General features: G+C 39.1%; 2 protein-coding genes across 3 annotated transcripts; both read right to left on the bottom strand.

Annotated features, from left to right (window-relative positions):
• Nucleotides 1–119: 119 nt before the first annotated feature.
• On the bottom strand, nucleotides 120–10282 carry slco5a1a (solute carrier organic anion transporter family member 5A1a). The gene is made up of 10 exons (XM_084410685.1): nucleotides 9174–10282; nucleotides 8525–8968; nucleotides 6220–6352; nucleotides 5929–6137; nucleotides 4882–5046; nucleotides 4589–4787; nucleotides 4342–4501; nucleotides 2983–3218; nucleotides 2836–2900; nucleotides 120–2070 (listed from the first exon to the last, which is right to left on the bottom strand). The coding sequence occupies exons 1-10, from the start codon at nucleotides 9559–9561 to the stop codon at nucleotides 1613–1615; spliced, it is 2457 nt and encodes an 818-aa protein (XP_084266811.1). The 5' UTR covers nucleotides 9562–10282; the 3' UTR covers nucleotides 120–1612.
• Nucleotides 10283–11164: 882 nt separating this feature from the next.
• Nucleotides 11165–14205, bottom strand: lactb2 (lactamase, beta 2). Of its 2 annotated transcripts, none has more exons than XM_084410756.1 (7): nucleotides 13978–14205; nucleotides 13714–13877; nucleotides 13411–13531; nucleotides 12658–12836; nucleotides 12387–12535; nucleotides 11468–11555; nucleotides 11165–11284 (listed from the first exon to the last, which is right to left on the bottom strand). In XM_084410756.1, the coding sequence occupies exons 1-7, from the start codon at nucleotides 14097–14099 to the stop codon at nucleotides 11244–11246; spliced, it is 864 nt and encodes a 287-aa protein (XP_084266882.1). In that variant the 5' UTR covers nucleotides 14100–14205; the 3' UTR covers nucleotides 11165–11243. The 2 variants fall into 2 exon arrangements, with proteins under 2 accessions (XP_084266882.1, XP_084266881.1); XM_084410755.1 differs by having other exon boundaries at nucleotides 13411–13537; nucleotides 13978–14203.
• Nucleotides 14206–14640: the final 435 nt, after the last annotated feature.

Here is a 14640-nt window from a genome sequence, read left to right as displayed (position 1 = left end):
AAATAGAGCTTTGATTTGCCAGCGTGCCTGAAAGAGTCCAAAGCAGTGTTATACGTTTAACTAAAATGATTACATTTCTGTGGTAAAACTGTTAAAGTAACATTCCAAACGACACTAAATCACAGCACAAAATCAAAATAATTTTATTTAGACAATTTATTGACACATCATTTATTTGTACAAGTAAAACAAACCAGTTAATAAAGAGTTTCTGAAGGTTTGCCCCCGATTAGACAAGCCTTCAAGTAACCTCAAATAAATAATTGTATTAACGTGTCTTCTGTTTGCAAACAGAGCACAGTAACATAGGAAGGGTCGGGGGAAAAGAGGGAGAGGAAAATGAAACATACGTTTTCCTCAGCAGTAGTTCAGTGTTTATCATGCTCTGTTTCTACCAAAGTCCAGCAGTGATCAGGAATTAAGCTGATTTCTGCTCAGAGCTAGAGATGACAATCATCACGCGTGTTACCATCAACACCACAAATACTGGCTCAATTGCAGCGCAAACAGAACACCATCTTCAGGGGGTGAGAGCATGTTTTCAAGAGTATACATAATGTTTGTCTGAACATGAGATGACGTATCTCCTATAAATGAGTTGTGTTATTTACCGAGATCACCGTTGACCACCAACATACAATCAGCAACAGAAGAAAACATTATTAATACTGATATGATGCACAAAAGTCAAAGGTTATGAAAAAAAAGACACAGAAAGACTTAACAGATGTGTGCACTGCACCGTTGCACACACTGTAATTGTAGTACTAAAAAGCTAAACATTTAATACAACACACAACAGAACATCTGAAAAAGAAATGGAACAAAGTGGAGTAAATACGGTGGGCGGAGTTTAAAGTTTGGGAGGAGCCACTGCTTGTGTAGAGTCAATCCTTTGGGAGGAGTTTAGTCTGCGCGTGGCAAATATAGTTGGTAGGGAGGATGTTTTAGGGGAGGAGTTTAAAGATTGGGAGGGGCTAATGTGATTCACAAGAGGTGTGTTCGACTTGAAGCGGCTCTGCGCAGACCGATTGGTGTATGACATCGAAGCACCGCAAGAGCGATTAAGAGAGTAGACGTATCTAAATGCTTTCGGATCGCTCTCGTGCTACTTTGATGCCATACACCGATCGGTCTGCTTCAAGTCGAGCACACCTGATGAGTCAGTGCTGTGGGAGGAGTTTGCATAGTAAAATTTGCAGTCTCTTTCCCTTCACTGTTGAAACATGAATGGATGAATCAATGAGGTAAACAAGTACATGTATTTATCTACTGTACAGGCGAAGCAGAAGAGTATGAGCACAACTAACACTATAGGTAACTAGATGAGATAACTACGGTAAATGTGTTTGAATGTGTGTATTTGTATGTGATGATTACCAGAGGTATTTGTCCTGCTGAGGTATTGTGTCAAAATTGTTTTATTACTAATTGCAATATTGTGTGTTTGACGTGTATTTGTGTTTGTGTTTTTTTTTTAAAGGCACCAGCAATGGCTATATGCGGTGTGGCGTGTTTTCATTTACTTAATAATCGGCCCTCTTAATTGTATGATGTTTGCATGCATGTGATTGAGCAAGTGTAAGTATGTGTGTGTGCATGGCTCCAACACTCACACTGCCACCTTTTCAAGAGACCGTATGGGCGGAGTTATTGCTTTCAGGCCATTCCCAGGGCAACTGTTACCACGGCTAAGAGCGTGTCCAGTTGTCATGGCAGCATGGGAGTGATCAGGTGGCCGGGGCAGGAAGACAGGACAGGAGCGTGTGCGTGCGTGACCTTTGTGACCTCCGGCATGGCAGATGAGGTGGCTCACCGTGTCCAGCGGGGAAAGCGTGTGCGAGTGTGTGTGTGTGAGCGTCTGCTCCTCACGCCGCTTCAGCGAATACCAAGTGAGGAAGATAAACAGGAAGCCCAGGAACTTCAAGCTCGCCGCCAGACCAAAGTAAACAAAGCGGAGGGAAGTGACATCGTACTCCCAGCAGGACCCATGGAAACCACAATCCTGCTGCCACAGCATACAGGTGGTGTCAATCACAGCTCCAAAATAGATAGGAGTGGGGATATAGGCTGGAGAGAAAGAAAGAAAGAGGGAATATATCAAAAATTTAATATTCACTAATTAGCAAGCAATTCATTAAAACGCATTGGTAGTTAGCAGTATTCTACAATTCAATGGTTTGGGGTCAGTAAGTTTTTATTTCTTGAAAGAAATTAATATTTTTTTCAGCAAGGACATTAAATTAAACATAAGACACCATAGTTTACACACAAATATAAAGCAAACTGTTTTCAACATTGATAATAATAATAATAATAATAAGAGTGTTTCTTTAGCACCAAATCAGCATACGACAATGGTTTCTGAAGGATCATGTGACACTGAAAACTGGAGAAAATTCTAATTTTGACCACAGGAATAAATAATATTTTAAAATCTATTAAAATTGCAATAATATAATCACAATATTACTGTTTTACTTTTTGTTATCGACTCGCGCGCTGTACAAGGTAGACCAATCACAAGAGACTGAGCTATCTGGCCAATCAGAGCAGAGTAGCTTGCGGAAAGGCGGGATTTAGAGAGATTGATTCATCTGACGAGTCATTTGAGAATCATTGAAAATGTGGTGATGTGCAAATGTATATATTATGAGAAAATGAAACAGTTTTTGATCTTTGATGCATGTAAACCTGTTGTAGGAGACTCCAAAACAACATTAGGAAACTTTAAAATAGCATAATAGGGGCACTTTAAAACTGATATATTGTCCAGCTCTAGTTGACAGTCACAGAAATAAAAGAGGGAGTTCTGTAAAATCTATCCAATCCTACCAAGAGTCCTGAGAAGAACGAACTGCATTCCCAGAGCAAACGGCCTGTCCTCTTCATCCACTGACCTGCTCAGAAAATAAGAGCGAGAGATGAGCGAAACAAAGAGCAAAAGAGAAATGATATCCGAGGACGTGGAGAGAGGCAGACCTGAGCGTAACGATGATGACGGACGGCTGACCGCAGGCGGTTATGAGAGTGACGATGAAGAGAAAGATGAGGAAGGTGATGAGTGTTCCACAGGTGCGCTCACACTTTCCTGCCAGTGCGTAACCATTCTCGTTCAGGTACGTCTTCACGATCACCACCTGGAGCTCGTGGTTTCCTCCTGATGGCGTGATCACCTGTCTGCTCTGAACGCATGCGCAGTCAGAATAGTTTCTGATCTGAGCGGGAGAAAACACACACGAAAAATGTCAACAATATTGACATAGACAATGTCTCAACAACAATTTTTCTGCTAGTTACATTTTTACATAGTCATTTTTATTTATCCTAAGGCAAATATGAAAAATGTTGTCTTAAGCAACATGTAGTAACATTAGGATTATTTTACAACAAAAATGTATTAAATTATTTTTAAAAGTAAGAAAAAATATATATACAACAATCAGCCAATCATTATAGCAAAACAAACATATTTGTCTGGGCACAAATTTCTTTGATGCAATTTTGTTTCACAAGCTTGCGATTCAACTCAATTTGATTCAATATTGATTAATTTTGATATATATATATATATATATATATATGTAGGTACAGTACATGTCTAAGTTTCCTCAAGGAAAAAAAAAATCTATACAAGGAACCCTGTCAGCTGGTATATTACTATAATATTAAAGGTTAAAATTAACAACTGATTTGTATCGAAGATATGCATTGGAAGGCAATTCAAATAATGTTCTAATAATAACTTTTTAACTATATAATTATGTTTTTTCTACTCAAATTAGATTTTTTAAATATAAACATTTAAATAGTGGCATTCATAACAACTTGTTTTCATGAATGATTTATTCACATACATTACATTAAACATTGAAGAACGGGTTAAGTAAAAGTTCACGTGCGCTATGCACTGTTTGCTTGAACTGAGGCAGCTACAGTGATCCATCACATCACATTAAAGACAGCCAAAACGCTATTTATTGTTTGAATTTCGTAAAAAAAATCTTGACAGATGAGACTGTTTCATATCAAAAGTAAAAAAGCACAGAGTTTATTGTGATTCACTGGATGGGAGGCACACTACAAATAATGCTAAGTGAAGTTTTATTCAAGCATCATCTAAAAACAGCATAGACTAAAAGATCAATTCTTAAGATCTTGAAGAATCAATATCAGCTAATCGAAATGAGAAACGGTTAAAATCGGGAAATCAATATTTTCAACCCAGCCCTTTTTTTGGTTTTGTTGTGCATTGGATTCACCATTTTTAATCTACATTTCCATTGATATTAATCCACGGTTTGTGAAACGGGGTCAGTAGACAGAAGTGAAACAACTCACTCCTGAGGTGTGGTTGGCGATGTTGCTGCAGCCCGCCAGACATGGGTTAAAGTAGGTGATGCCGTCAGAGCCGCAGACGGGTGCGTACTCGTGAATCCTGCAGCCACAGTTGACGTTACAGCTTCCCGTTAGGTTTCGGTGAGACAGAGTCAGCGTGGGCCTGCAGAACACAGATCGAACATCATTCAGTGCAGCTCATGTTTGCAGGTGATATTTATGTGCGTGTCTACAGGGGTTTCTCCATTACCCAGTGGTGTAAGGGATATTGATTCCACCAAGGTTGATGCTCTCACAGCCGACGATGAAGAGAGTGGAAAAGCAGAGCAAAGACACTCCACTGCAGATCATGGCCAGCTTGGCTGCTTCTCTTTCGCCCAGTTTCAGCTTCTTAATTATGTACCCTCCTAAAACTATACCAACACCTGCACTGGGTACAATGATCAGACCTGGACACACACACACAAACACACAATTAATAAAAACCCACAGTAAGTACTGTAATCAGATCGACACATTTGTGTCTGTGCGTGTGTGTTGTACCTGTGTATATACTGGCATTAGATGCTGGAACACCAAATTGAGATTCAATGAATTTGGGAATGAAAGTGATGAAGGCTGTGACGATGGCACATTCCGCCGTATACGACAAACTCACAAACAAAAACGTCACATTACTCAATATACGCACTGCTGCTTTTGGCAAATCTGGAGAGAGATAGAAAGAGACAGAGAGATAAACAGACAGATTTATCATTTGAATTTAAACATGTCATCCAAAACGTGCTCATACTTATAATCAGTGTTGTAACTAAAACTGAAACTATTAGAAATAGTTTTTTGTTAATTGAATTTAAGCTGAAATAAAATAAAATACAAAAATTAGATAAAAATTAGATAAAAAAAAAAATCTAACTTAAACTATTAGAAATGTGGCCTTGAAAAGTTGAAGTACTAAAATTATTCAAACTAAAACTGAAATAAAAATGTATTACAGCTAAACAGAAATATGAAACAAAGAAAAATGTATGAAAACAAAAGCACATAAAATTACTAAAATTCAAAATATTAATAAATACTATAATAGTATATAAATAATTCTAAAATAATACTGGGAATAACAAATAAATAAATAAATAAATAACTAATTTATGATAAAAAAAAACAAACAGTTCAGGGCCACCAAGTTAAAGGAATATTGTTTTAAATAAAAGTATGCATACAAATACTTGCCCATGTATTCAATAAAATAAAATAAAATACTACCACGTCCAACTTGCTAGCCATCTCTACAAAGCAAATCTGTGGAAATCCTAGTTGTGCCAATATCTAGAGTGACATTTTTCTCCAAAGATGACCAAAAGAGTGTTGTGAGTTTTTTTTTTTAAACCACTACAAATCTGGGGTGTGTTTCCCAAAAGCACCGTTAGCCAACTATGGTCGCAAGTTCCATTGCATTCTATTGGTAACGACGGAACTTGCGACCATATTTGGCTTTAGGTAACGCACCCTTGTTTAGAAAACTAGAGAGTTAGATGTGGGATTTTAGATCTGATCAGAATCTGCCTTAGATCTGATATTACGGTTCACCTTTGAAATTTTTGCCAAAACCCATGGAGGACGCGACAGCCTGGCTCTTTTCCTTCATCATCTCATCATCATCACTGGACACATCACCTGCACTCTTTTTCACACGTCTTTTACTTTTCTTGTGGCGAGGCGGAAGTTTTTTAGGGAAGGAGAACATGGGAAAGATCACCAACAGCATTGCCACGGCACACAGGAGAAACCCACTCCACCTGAGACAGAGAGACGGTTACAGTGTTAAGTTTACTGCATGTTCATTGATAAAAAGCAAACAAGAGACGAGATTTTCCTCACCAGTTTCCAACAAACCGTGGGTCACTCTGGTCGATATTGACAGCGGTACCAGGGTCGACATAGAATCCGATCAGAATCCCACCCAGCAGGTACCCAGCGGCTGGTCCAAGAGCTCCCATTACATACATGATAGCTAAACACACACACAAAGAAAAATAGTGGACTTTCTTTAGCTGTCACATGCTTCTGTAGGCATCTTCTCACATCAGTGAGAAGCAGTTACAGACTTTGCATGGCGGAATTCAAGTCAGAGCAAAAAATAACTCATTAACCAACAGGCTAAAATAAGGCAGTGGTTTTGCTCTTTGGTTTCCTGTCAAAACACATGCATTATACACTCTTATGGTCGACTAGTATAAATGCAATTTTGAGAATATTGGCATGGACTGTTACCATGCACACTTGCCAAAAAATAGAAGATTGTCAGTCCCAAATGTTGATTTTGTTTAAGTAAGTTGATTGAGTAAATATCTGAGTAAATATAAAAACACATTAAAGTTTTGGGTGTGATACCTGAAGTAAATCCCCTAAATTATAGAATATAGAAGTCACTCCTAAAATTTTGAATTACTGACTAAAATTAAATAAAATATGTTGCATTTTAAGCTAAATAGAAATATTTAACGAAACAAAAAGCAAAAACTTAAATTAAAATTGAAAAAAATAAAAGCCAAGTAAAAATCTTAATAATTTACAATTTTTTGCAGATAACGTATTCAATTTTTTAAGTCACCTGAAGTATTCATTATTTCCAGGCCAAAACATCTTATCTGCGAAGCAAAGAATGATATCTCAACAATATGGACTCACAGAAATGAGTAGCTATATAGATACATAGACAAACTGGTTTACTTTAAATCTAAATAGTTCAGTGTCTCTTCAGGGTACAGATAGTTTCATAATTGGCTCGTTTACCCATAAAAACACCATGAGTACTAATAAATCTTAAAACATTAATCTTAAAAAATAAGCCATGATTGGGTTTTCTGTCAGATTTTTGGTTCGAGTCTCTAACATTTTCAAAAAGGTAGTGCAATATTTGGAGGGACTTTCATGATAGTTGACTACCAAGGAGAATACTGAAAAGTGGCGTGGAAGTAGGTCTATATGTGCCCTGTTTCCCATGAAGGAATTTGCCCCAAGCAAAACATTTTGCCTGACTGATTTGACAGAGACTTACCCAGCCAGAGGCAGATTAAGGTCTACAAAGGCCCCAAGGGTCGGGGATTTCTAGAGGCCCCACTTCCCAAGACAACCCACATGCACACACAATACAAACACATGCATATGGTTTAAATGTTGTATCACTAATCATAATCATCATAAATATCAGTGATAAAATATCACTAGTAATGGATATTCGAATGAGGTGATTAAATCTCTGCTGGATTTTTAAAATGGGGTGGCACAGATGGGCCCCACATATACATATATAAACATGGCTGTGTATTCCCTACTTGCCGAGAACATTGTTTTCAGACATAATAATTTACTTGTATTGGGTTTTGCAATTGAATATATATTTAGACATATTAAAGACTACTTTTTGTCAAAGTTGAGATTTTTTTTGTTAATCTGAAGTGTCAGTTTTTGCATTATTGTTACAGTCAAATCTGGACACAGAGAAAGCATTTAGTTACTTATACTAGCAACATAACAAGCTTGATCAGTCACATGAAGGTAATCAGAACATTGACTCTACTTGGCATTGGCTTTATTTAAAAATATATTATTGAATGTTTACATTCCATGAGCAGAGATCTGGATTGTGGTGTCTCCCCCTGTTTGATCAGTCAGCAATTGACAAATTCAGATTCAAGAGGCTTTATTGGCATGGAAAAATGGCTTTACATTGCCAAAGCACTGACAGGGCTCTGATCCAATTGTGTTCAGCATTGTCAAATTTACAGGCAACAATGGGCAGCAAATAAGGCAGTGATTGACAGCGGCGTTGGGCATTGTCAGATTAACAGTACCTATTCTTCTAAACGAGCGCTCTTCACACCGGTGTAGTGTGTGTGTGTGTGTGTGTTTACATCTGAAACTGACGTAGGGCGGGGTGATGTGTAACATTTATCCTACAAACGCCTGTGCTCGTCAATTGTCTTATTTTAAAACCTCTGTCCAGTAACACAAGCAACTACTTGTACTGCAGAAATAGATTAATCAAAAAAGTATTTGCAAAAAAACGGTGAACAGAGGCCCTCTGATCACGTGGGCCCCAAGGCTACAGCCTAGGTTAGCCTATGCGTTAATCTGCCCCTGGACCCTGCCACCCACCAACACACACTCCAACAAAACTCACCCAGGTACAGGGAAGCGTTCTCCTTCTTCACATTGTCATCCAGGTAAGTTGGTCCAAGTGTGTATATGGGAGTCGATCCCATTCCCACAAGGATCTGAGCACAGATGAACAGCGCCACGTACAGGGCGTGCTCACTCTCCTCCCGGTCCCGCTGGCACCTGGACAGTGTGAGTCTCTCCTGCCCACTGCCATTACCGCTGGCACAGAGCCCCTCTCCCCCCACTGTGCTGTTCAGCTCCTCCAGCTGATAGGGCGGAGAGATAAAGTGAGGTAGGGAGAAGAGGGCGGCACCCACTGCAATTAACACGCCCCCTACGGCCAGCCAGCGTGGCCTCTGACTCCGCCCACCGAAGTAGCTGATGAAAACCACAACCAGGAGACTACCGATGTCAAAACAGCTGACCAGCAGACCTGACTCTGAGCTCCGCAGACTGTACCGCTTTTCTGAAAAACACAGGGTTCATTTAGTCTGAAATTCATAAACTCCAATGTTGAATGAAAATACTGAGAACTGGGAAAAGATGAGATGGTGAAATTAAGAAATTGGGATGGATGGAGATTGGTGAAAGATGAGAAGAGACCTTAATTAAAGAGCTGAGAATGGAAGAGAAGAAAATAAAAGAGAAGAGAAGAGAATCAGTTTTGTTACCTATGGTGGTGATGACGCTGCTGAGATAGCCGGACACCATCAGAGACTGAATAAAGGTTAGGTAACACATGCAGAACAGGAAGCAGCGAGAGTCTGAAAGGATCCCGTCCACATAGCGCCTCACCGGCACCCGTAACATGCGGAACCTCAAGAGCGCCGCCGCGCCTCCGCGACCCTCCGGCTCACGACACTCTGTCCTGACGGGGGAGCCGCACCGGGGCGAGCTGTGCGGGGCAGAGAGCAGAGTCTGATCCGCGTCCTGACTACCACTGAGCACGGGGAGGCTTTTAGATTTCAAACCCTGAGTAGATTCCTCACACAAGTACGGAAACGGTTTCACGGGTGCGAGGCCCCCTCCCCCGGCCTCCCCAACAACACCGGATTCCATCCTGACGGGCAGCGTGAGCTCAGCGCGTCTAGTACACAGACACACACTGACACACGAACATTACAGGCTCTCGGATAAACCAGCCGCGGCTTATCGTTGACAAATCCTATCCTTTCTGTGCGAAAATACTGTCCCCGATACTAAGAGCTTCAGATAACGGACCACACCGGCTCTCCGACCCGTTTATGAGCGCGATAGAGACGCAGACATTATGCCCTGGCTCATGTCAACAAAACACCTTGACAGATAACGTTACTTGTAAATAGATACGTTTTATGACGACTATATATAAATGCGCACTTTGTTCGTTTACCGCACCATTTTCGATTCGGCACATATTTACCAAAACAACACAGTGAATCGACGGTCGACCGGCCGCCGGGGGCTCACGCGCCTCTGCGCGGTTACTGCAGCGGAGCAGCGCGCGTGCTCGGCCGCATCACACACGCGCATTCTGCCCGGTTATCTGCGCTAGATTAATAATCCCGTTTAAATCCATCGGCGACATTAAACGGTAATCGATCGCCTCCCTCTGCACACGGCTCCGACACAACATAAGATCTTCGCCGTGTGATCAAAATATCCTTGTCCTTGGACGGAAAGGGTAGAACGGACTGTCCGTTATTCACGGTATCGTTGTAAGCAGTATCTCCTCCAAGCGCAGTTGGTCTGTACCGCAGCTGGTTACAAGCAGATAAGCGTTAACTTCCGGTTCACGATTCCTCTGTCAAAAAATGGGGGTGCACTAAGGCTGCACCACCCCAGACCGTATTTTAACTCCTTGCAGTGAGTGCATGTGCAAATACCTTTTTTTTTTTTTTGATATGAGCACATTTTTGAAAACATATGTATACGTATGACATCATGTTTCAACCATTAAACATCTCTGTAGTAGGCCATTGAAATGTTGAATATTTATAAAAATATTTATAAAAATATAAAAAATATTTACATTACACTCAAGTATTAGTAGTACTAAAAGTATTACTCATTATTTTCCCTAATTAAATAGTTACAGATACAGAAATGTAAAAAAAAAAAAGAAACAATTATACATATTATATATATACACATACACACACACATACATGTGTTCTGTTTATAATCATGTATATTACCATAAGAATCCAGTTTTGTTATTAGCCTAATAAAAGCTGCTTTATTGTACATTTACTTCCATATTATTGGACAATGTCTCATGGAATAATTGAATAATTGTTGACCGTGAACAGCGCATACAATTCCATTTATAATCAGATTACATTGAGACAAGGGTTGTTACTTTTTACATATTTTACATTTTAAGAACCTTTATGTTACATAATTTAGTAGTTACATAGTTTTAATGTTCTCATTTTTAAGGCTTTTTGGAAAAATGTGTCTGCTAAATAAATGTAAATAGCCTGCTACTGGGGCATGTTGTCACAAAAGGTCAATTTTTTTTTTTTTTTTGCAAATTAAATAAATAGCTGATTTACAGCAATGGTATGTGCCTATACAAAAAATAATTTCCATGAGAAGGAAAAAAGTGACAACTAGCCCCAGACTCCTCTAAAGTATTTCCAGAATTAAGAAATATTGACAAAATTACAATAAATCCATCTCAGTCCATCGGGAACTTTTTATTAGACACTGTGGGCAATGAGTGTGTTGGGTAAAAAAACAACAACAAAAAACAACATTCACAAATTGCTCTTCCACTGCTTTTCATTTGGGCCTTCAGCTAGAAAAGAAAAACCAGAAAGAAAGTTCAGACAGACAATAACTGTATATTTAAAAAACAAACAAACAAATGAATGTTCATACACCATCACATGTGCACACACAGACATGCGCAAACACCTGTGTGCACACACACAAACACACACACACACACACACACACACACACACACACACACACACACCGAGGCAGATCTTTCCTTCCTTGTGGAGTTTCTTTAAATGGTGCAACAAGTTAAACTCTGCTGCTCTGTGCAGGTGTTCAGGGGTCTCCTGGCATACAGACAATATGAAAAAAAAACACACACATGAAATTCATGTCATGTACACAGTATAGAAAACAAAACATCTGCAATATTAGGATTGCATTACAATTTGTATTATATGTATACAAGGGTGTAACTTTGGTTTGAGAAGTGGGGGGGACATGTCCCCCTGTCCCCATAGGAAATTACGCCCGTGTATGTATAACAAATTGAGGAAAAGTTTAAATGAAAAATGAATTGAACTTTCAGAGTGTCATCTTAGAATTTGGTTAGTCCCTTATTTGTACAGTCACACATATGCTTATATGATTATTAAAAATTATATTTTTCTTAGTTTTTAGTTGTTAAAGGTTTCAATGTTCATTGATTTTGGCCCCCACTTTACATCTGTCATTTTCTTTTCTCTCCTTGTGGACTGCAGGTTTGACACTGTCAAACTTTATTAAACATGTTTTTGGATTGAGTTTAATTAAAGTCATCATGAAACAGAAGTTGCGATAGTCTTTTGTTCCCTATTGTGACATATTTCCAAGTGAAGGCTTCTCAAACAAGAAAAAAAGTAGGGCGGGACTGTTTGTGGTTTGATAGTGCTGTGATGTCATGTGACAGCATGTTGTCATGTGAGTGACAGGTTGCCCCGCCCTCACGCCAGTAAACACATCATCAGAGAAGAGAAGACGTGCCACTGCAAGAGCGACAGGAAGTTATTTTGACTAAAGATTTTAAGGGGGCAAGAATTAAAAAAATAAATAATGTGCATGGATAAATCATTTATAATAAACACTGCAATATTCCATTTAAAGAGTTAAGAATAAGATAATTCAGAAAGGAGTTGAACCTTGTACACCACTTTAACCAGTTCGCTGGAGGTGAATGCAGTTCCTCGATTCTCCTCCAAAACATTTAGGATCTGCTGTTCTCTTGCGTTCCGGTGAGTTATATACTCACAGATCTTAGAAGCTGCGTTGTGGACCACTGGCCCATGACCTGACACACCAAAATAACAGAAAACAAGCGTTTCTCAGTGTCACCGAAAATTTTATGTAGAGAGCACTTTGAAAAGGAAAAAAAAGACTGTAACATCAACACGCACACAGACTTGGACTTACCTGGATATATGAGGTCGGCCTTCACGCTGAGGAGCTTCTGCAGTGACTTCATGTAATCATGGAGGTCCTCAAACACAGCCGTGCCCTCTCCTAAAATACAGTCACCTGAAAACACAGCCTGCTCCTCTTCCAGGAATAACGCCATGTGATCATCTGTGTGTCCAGGAGTAAACAGCACCCTACATGCAGCACAAACAATATAACAAAAAACTTGTTCAAAAGAAACAACTAACTAATGTTTTTGCATTTAGAAACTTACACACTAGTTTTCCCAATGCATTTATATAAAAACCCAGCATGCAAGTAAATAAATAAAAAAAATCATAAAAAAAATATATTCAAAACTAATTGGGCAATACTTGTATTCAGCAAGGTCCTATTGACAGTAAATACATTTATAATGATACAAAAGATTTCTATTTCAAATAAATGCTGTTATTTTAAACTTCCTCGGTTTACACAAAAATAACACCATATGTGTCACTGAAGATTGGAGTAATGATGCTGAAAATTCACTTGTGCATCACAGGAATAAATTGCAGTTTAATTAAAATAGAAAACCAAATGCAATAATATTTCACAGTAATAATGTTTTTACTGTATTTTTGATCAAACAAATATGGACTTTTGTAAGCTAAAGAGACTTCTTTCAAAAATTTTTTATAATAATCAAAATACTACCGACCTCAAACTTTAGAGTATGTAAACATGACCAAAGACTATAATGTAAAGAATCTGTGTGTGAGTGTTTACCGTAACGTTGCCCCTTCAGTCTTTATCACATCACCATCACTGAGATATTCATATTTCTTCTTCTCGTCTCCAATCGCTTCTTCCTGTGGAGGACACCGAGGGAGTTTACTGACCCTCAGCTCTGCTTCTGCATGACACATGCAGCTATATTAGTGAGGATTTCTCATAAACCCAATGGTTTTTATACTAAGATAATGATATTTACTTTTACATTATTAAAACATGATTTGGCTGAGAGCTTTTCAAATAGTGAGATAGGCACTTTAAATGACATTTGGGGCAAAAATGTCAAAAGCTGTTCACCTTTGTGAAAGTGTGTGAGTATGTCCTGCACTCCTCCAGTGTGGTCATGATGCCAGTGTGTGACTATAATGTGCTGTATGGACGTCTCGTGCTGCTTCAGTGCCTCGCGCAGATTGACAATATACTCCGGTACCGCGCGCTCACCTGCATCAATTAACACTCGCCTGACAGACACAGACAGAAACAGAAACACAGGGACATTTAATAAACATTCACATACTTGTTACATTCAATAAATAGGTTGTACATGTCAAATAGTTGTACCTTCTGCCCGTCCCGACCAGGTATGTGTTGGTGCCCTGCAGTGTCATGGGCCCCGGGTTACAGCCCAAAACACGCACCACTCTCGATGACAGCTGCTCGATACGAGGAATCACCGCGGACATTTTCTCCAGCACTCAGCACGAACTTTAACTGACCCCTGTAAACGCTCCTGCGACAGATCAGACTGACAGCACTTTAAACAGAAACTTCCTGTTCAAAAAAGTCACACTTTACAAAATAAAAGTATCTGAGGCGGCTCAAGGTATGGACGTGTCTTTTGATTTTATACAGAACATTTTATTTTGGGGGAAAAAAATGTCAACCATTTTTTTGGGAGCTTGGAGGTCCCTGGCCTGATGATATATCCATCATAATAATATGTGTAAAATGTGCCCCCCACCCCTGAACCAGATATTGGTTTGTTGCCTTAGGGAAACAATGTGCTGTACTGAAACACCAAGGTTTTCTATATAGGTGGAATAAGGAAAACAAGCAATGTATGCATTATAGAAATATATAAATCAGGAGTAAGGAAGCAAATATGATGCAATATTTAAATCCAGAAAAAACTTCTGAAGTAACTTGCAGAAATTATTTTCAAACTTAGGAACACAAACACTGTCTGTGCCTTCCTACAAAAAGGCACTATATAATATAATAACT

This window comes from Rutilus rutilus, assembly GCF_951802725.1.
Source record: "Rutilus rutilus genome assembly, chromosome: 6".
Taxonomy (NCBI): domain Eukaryota; kingdom Metazoa; phylum Chordata; class Actinopteri; order Cypriniformes; family Leuciscidae; genus Rutilus; species Rutilus rutilus.
This window is presented reverse-complemented; position numbering and strand designations above follow the sequence as displayed.